Raw genomic sequence first — 6,028 nt, 5'->3', positions numbered from 1 at the left:
CCCCCCCCCCCCCCCCCGTACAGGGTACTTGGTATTTGCAACCCTGAAAGTTGTGAAATACCATAAATGAAGACACATCATGCTGGTTATTGTATCATTTACTCTCCCTTCCTAAATTCAAGAGTGATTCTTAAATCACTAATCATTTGAAGAGCAGCAATTATTACTCCTTTAGTACTAAAGTAAGCCATGTACAAAGTAACTCCAAGTTTTCCTTCGGAGCAGGCTATAATCTAAGATAACTGTACAGCAGAGAATTCAGAATATAAGTGATTAGATGTGGTGATTCAAGTATGGAAGAAGACAGTCTAAATCCAAGTCTGAAATGGCCAGGATCAGACACTAGGGGCACAGGATGCAATTCTAGTCGATTTCAAAATCATTTCAAATCTAAAAGGAGGTGAAACCTCTGTTTTCTTTTATTTATTTATTTTTTGAAACTGTGATTTCATAGGGGACCTTGATGTTCACCAGCTGTAAAAGCCACCAGCAAGTTGGTTAGTCAAGGAAATATTACAGAAGCAACTTAGTCAAGGCTACTACCAGAAGTTTCTGGGAGAAGACTACTCCTTGTGGTGTGGAAAAGAGCAGCAATGCAACCAAACATGCCCACTGCTCCCCAGTTTGAACTGGTGATGAGTTTGTAACCTGAAGCATGAAGCTTACTCATCACCTTCTAACTGACTAAAGGAAATACCAGTGCAAGGATCCCAGCAGCATCCAATCAACCACAAAGTTAAACAAGAGGAGTTTTGAGCTGAAGGTTGACAGTGTAATTCTCCTCACCAGTTCTTTCCCCTCCAAACCTCTTCTAACTTGCTGCTCAATGAATTTAGCAGTTTTTTCTTCATCATCCAGGTCCTGTTTCTTCTTCCTCTCTTGTTCTTGTTGCCTGCGAATAGTCTCCGGGTCCCTATCGATATATTGGATGTACCAGCCTTTTGGAGTCTCATCGACCTTGCAAAGACCTAAAAAGTCAAGGCAAGAGAAAGTAAGATTCATACTCACAAAAGCAAGCAAGGAACAAAGAAGGTATCGAGAGCATTTTCACAGTCCATGTTCACTATAATAATGCAGATACTTTACCAAAGATGATTTACCCCTCACTGGCCCGGTAAAATTGAATTGGAATTATCTTTAGTGTGTGTTTCTGCCCTTCAGTGAGCCAGTTCTATTTGGAAATAGGCCAGAGCACATGAGGAAAATATAAAAGCAGTCTGCTTCATTATTGAAGAAAATGTTTCCTTCCCACTGTTTTAACAAGGAGGAAAAAAGAAATCCAACACATATACAAACAATAGATCAGAATCACACTAAAGGAAACTTCACTGTGCTACACTATTGTTACTAACTCTCACTAGAGTGACTTTTCAAGCACTGCAGGACTCGTGAACGTATCCTGTGGGACGCAGGCAATCACAGCCACAGGAAACTTTCTGCCACACCACGGTGCCTTTTGATCTCTCTTCCTCCCACTGAACACAAAACTGCCAGGGATGAAAACGATTGCTCACTTCTTGCCACCTTAAATATGGAAGGATTCTGTCATCGTAAGAAATGTTCCATCATAGTTCTTAATTTTTAAAATGGCAATCGTTGGAAGTTGATTTAGAATTTAGCAATACCTCCCGTAAATATAGACAAACAGAATAAATGCATCAGTCATGAACCTTTGTTTATCTCAGACTTTTGCTTTTTTGTAAGCAAATTCCTAACAGTTAGCACAGAAATATGTTTGGAGATGTGTTAATACATATACAGGAGGGGAGGGGAAGAAAGAAAAAGGAAATGGGAGAATTAACATAAATGTTTAGTGACCACTGATCAGCAACACAACTACCCAATAATTTTAAAACCTCCCAACCCTGAGACATTGCATTTACCTTCTCTCCCCAGCCATTTAGTAAAATCAGTCAGTGTCTCCCACTGCGTGGCGTTCATGTGGATGTGCTCTCGATGACTGATATATTCATTGTACACGATATTATTGTGGACTCTCTTTGTTCCTGAAATACAGAATTATTAAATATAAATATGGGACCCTGGAGAAAGCAATGAAAACCTCTTGCATTGAACTAATAAAAGACATTATAAACAAACAAGAAAACAAACAGTAAAATATTTACCAAATCGCCTCCTGAGCAGTTCTAGGAAATCGTTTCGGAATTCCCTTGATAAAAAGAAAGTATTTTAGTAAAATTTAATGATTACAAAGCAATTTTCTATTGTCATTAACAATGAAATATTGCAGTATAAAAATGAGAGTTCTTTTGAACTGAGCCTAATGAAATTCAGACACACTCATTTCCTTTTTGCAGTAAAGTAGCATTAAAAGCAGTAGGTATCCACGAAGAAACACAATTTATCACAAGTGAAATCTTCAAAGGGATAATACCCTTTCAAATGGAAAGAACGAAATCTAAACACTTCCCACTAATTGCTGGTATTTCATTACCACTGTGTCTTCCCAGGTTGCCTGACAACAACAGAGAGGGCAGGACAAAGGAGGGGTGGGAGATGGGGACGACTGATCACTCATCTGATCACTCATCTCACCGCTGGTGCTGAAGAAGGCTCCAGTCACCCCAGGTGTCACATAGGACAGCTGGACAAAGGACTGGGGGACACTGTGGGACACGAGTCACAACCCTGGGTTGTTATCTCTCTGTAGTGGTTCTTTGAGGTCTTTGTACCTCTGCGTGTGGCAGTCACTTCGCTGGGGCAGATCCGTGACGTACTTTCTAACACAGAGCAACTTAAAATGGGACTCAGACACGGGACAAAACTGTCAAATTTGATTAAACATCATGACTCCTTCAAACTTCTTACACGTGTTCAAATGTGACATCGCCTACATTTTCAAATTGCCGTTAAAAAAAGAGCTAAAACTAAAATTTATCAGAATAGGACATGACATTTATCAACAGGACATGACTGGCCCTCAGAGGCACGGCTGCACAGGTGTGATGCAGGAATGAAGACCTGGCTCTTCAACACAGCAAACATAAAATAGAGCAAACTTACTCAGAAAAGTAATCCATGAATTGCTGAGGGTTTTCAGAAGCCAGCAGCAATTGCCTCTGGTGGGACTCGGACATGCAATGACATTTGAAGCCATTCTATCAAATAAAAACAAATACTTTGTCTCAATTTGCAACACTCACACAGCAGAAGAGTATGAAAAAGAATGTTTTATATGTGAAATTTCTTGAAGGCTCCACAGAAAACATCTTAGCTCAGCCATAGCCTACACAAGGTGCTTGTTCCTCCCGACCAGGCAACCCAGGAGCAAAACTCTTCCTGAGGCCAAGAGCCTTAAGACAAACTGAAAGGGGTTATGAGAGAGGACATTCCAGCAGTCCTCTTTGTTCCTTGTGGAATGGGACAGTCGTGGTACCACCATCCAGGTGCTGGTGTGAGAGCACTGAAAATGTTTGCTGGCTCCTACCTGACCCGACACTGACGCCAAATGTGAGTAAGGAGGGGACGGTGACGTGGGCTGTGATAGTTTGGCCACCTCTGGCAAAGGGCTGAAGTCATCAGAGCTGCCCAAAAAGCACCCAGACATAGGACGTTTGACCACATCTTTTTTTGTCTAATATAATGCACTTTCCTCACAATATGACTACAACTACAGTAAATTTAATTCCATGGGAGCCCCGTGCCCCCCCACAAATAGATCTGTTTGTATCACAGTGAAGCTTTTTTGCTTCTAGTCACTGGGAAGTGGATAAGATTTGAGCTTCTAGGATGAAAGGGAGAGGGGGACAGAAACACCTGAAGAACAAGATGATTAAACATCCACGAGATGCTTTACTTCTCTAAGACACATTAAAGAGGCTATCCATGGAGAATGGAAAACTAAAAGCACGGTAAGCCCAAGTGGAGGTACTTTTGGAGCACAGCTCTAGTGGATATCAGGAAGAAGAGGACACTCGCATCCAAGAGGCATCCAGATCCAAGTAAATAGACAACTGAAAAGAAGAGGGGAAAGCTTCAGAGAAAAAGCATTTCTTCCTAACAGGAAAAGAAGGGAAGAAACTGAGCCAGAATCAGAAGGAAGGAGCCCTCAGCACAGGAAAGACACGGACGTGTTGGAGCGGGCCCAGATGAGGGACACAAAAATGACCAGAGGGCTGGAGCCCCTCTGCTGTGAGAACAGGCTGAGAGAGTTGGGGTTGTTCAGCCTGGAGAAAAGAAGGCTCCAGGGAGACCTTAAAGTGGCCTTCCAATACCTAAAAAGGGCCTGCAGGAAGGACAGGGATAAACTTTTTAGAAGGGCCGGTTGCAACAAGGGCCTGTTGCAATAGGACAAGGGTTAATAGCTTTAAACTAAAAAGAGGGGATATTTAGACTACGTATAAGATAGATTTTTATTTTACGCTGAGGGTGGTAGGAGGGAAGATTTAGACTAGATATAAGAAAGATTTTTTTTTACGCTGAGGGTGGTGGAACACTGGCCCAGGTTGCCCACAGAGGGTGGTAGATATCCCATCCCTGGAAACATTTCAGGTCAGGTTGGACAGGGCTCTGAGCAACCTGATCTTGTCGGAAATGTCCCTCCTCAGGGCAGGGGGGGTGGACTAGATGATCTTTAAGGTCCTTTCCAATCCCAACCATTCTAAGATTCTGTGAGTCTATAAAAACAGACATCACAGTGCTCCAGATGAGCATCTCCTTGGGCACGTCACTGACTCAGCCTGTCCCCAGGGGAAATCATCGCTGCCCTCAATTTCCCTCTGAGCCAGAAGGGAGCCACATAATTCTTAACCCCGTTGACCTTTCAAGGTATGTGTGAGGGAATCACCCTTCCAGGGGGTTTGGACCCACCCTGTACTCCCTCTCACCCTGGGTTGATCAGTCACGGTGCTGGGGATTGAACGTCCCCAAAGATGGATCAGGTCTAACACACTTCCTCCAAAGTGGATGAGGACTTCTTCCATGAGGCATCCCAAAGGGATCACCCCACCCCTGGCAACTGGGAACCCTCCAAGTCCCACCAATCTGCCCCCAAGGGGACCGTGGTCCATCCAAGAGAGACTGGGGAGCCAGAAAGGAGAATAAGGGTCCTCTCCAATGCTCTCCTAAAGAGAGTTGGGGCTCCCTGTGCTCCCAGCATGTGAGGCCAGTGCTCCCTAGAAAAGGATTCTACCCCGTAGATGAGATCAGAGGCCCCACAAAGAGACAGTGGACACTTACAAGGCGAATCTGGACCAGCCTTGTACCCCGCAGAAGAAACCTAGAGAAATCTACAAGCTTATGAGGCCACATACCCCCTACGGCAATCGCAGCCCCGCCAAGAGGATTGGGAAACTCAACAAGGGCGACCGGAGCCTCCTCAGTGGCAATAAAGACGCTTACAAAGGGGGGTAAGAGCCCCCACAAGAGGACTGAGGGCCCCAACAGCGGGGATACAGCTCCCCTGTGTACCCCAGAAGAACCGCCGTCCTCAAGGGGACTGGGCTTCCCTCCAGTAGGGTCGGAACCTCTCATGGCCCCTCACGGACGAATCACCCTCCCTCCCTGAGGCATCGAGGCCCGCCGCGCCCGCCACAGGCCCGGGGAGGCCTTACCTCATCGCGGCACTGCTTCTGGCACATCTGGCAGTACCAGCGCAGCTTCTGCAGCCCCTTGGACTTGATGCGGTTGGCGATAGCCTTGGGGCTGAGGAAATCCGACTTCCCCATGGCGGAGGCGAAGTGCTGCGCTGACCCTCACCCCCCCCTTCCCCACACAAACACCCCGGTACCGGCTCTCTGACCCGACACCCCCCCCTCTACCGGAAGCGGCCGCCGCCGCCCCGGAACCACTTCCCGCCCCCTCCCGCCAGCGCCGGGCCCGGCTGCGCGCGTGCGCGGTGCGGGCGCGCTGACCTTCAGCGGGGCTGTGGTGGAGGCGCCGCCATGTTCGCCCGGGGGGTCGCCGTCGCGCTTTACCAGCCGCAATGGTAATAGGAAAGGGAGTCCCGACCGGGAAGGGTCCTGTGGGGAACGGGGGGAGGCGTCCCGGTGGTAGGAGCCGCCGGCGG

General features: G+C 46.6%; 2 protein-coding genes across 6 annotated transcripts in view; one reads left to right on the top strand and one right to left on the bottom strand.

Moving 5' to 3' along the window:
- KIN (Kin17 DNA and RNA binding protein) overlaps window positions 1-5,758 on the bottom strand; it is a 28,973-nt gene extending 23,215 nt beyond the window's left edge. For all 4 annotated transcript variants that reach the window (XM_014949134.1, XM_014949133.1, XM_014949131.1 and 1 more), the window contains exons 1-5: window positions 5,574-5,758; window positions 3,025-3,119; window positions 2,127-2,170; window positions 1,884-2,006; window positions 787-968 (exon numbers count right to left, since the gene is read on the bottom strand). In XM_014949134.1, the coding sequence (XP_014804620.1) occupies window positions 787-968; window positions 1,884-2,006; window positions 2,127-2,170; window positions 3,025-3,119; window positions 5,574-5,687 (558 nt within the window). In that variant the 5' untranslated portion in view covers window positions 5,688-5,758. The remainder of the gene's footprint in view (window positions 1-786; window positions 969-1,883; window positions 2,007-2,126; window positions 2,171-3,024; window positions 3,120-5,573) is intronic.
- Window positions 5,759-5,823: 65 nt separating this feature from the next.
- The window catches only part of ATP5C1 (ATP synthase, H+ transporting, mitochondrial F1 complex, gamma polypeptide 1), an 8,861-nt gene continuing 8,656 nt past the window's right edge, over window positions 5,824-6,028 (top strand). For both annotated transcript variants that reach the window (XM_014949107.1, XM_014949108.1), the window contains exon 1: window positions 5,824-5,947. In XM_014949107.1, coding sequence (XP_014804593.1) covers window positions 5,904-5,947 — 44 coding nt within the window. In that variant the 5' untranslated portion in view covers window positions 5,824-5,903. The remainder of the gene's footprint in view (window positions 5,948-6,028) is intronic.

The sequence above is a fragment of the Calidris pugnax genome, unplaced genomic scaffold (assembly GCF_001431845.1).
Source record: "Calidris pugnax isolate Ruff unplaced genomic scaffold, ASM143184v1 scaffold125, whole genome shotgun sequence".
NCBI classification, from domain to species: Eukaryota; Metazoa; Chordata; class Aves; order Charadriiformes; family Scolopacidae; genus Calidris; species Calidris pugnax.
This window is presented reverse-complemented; position numbering and strand designations above follow the sequence as displayed.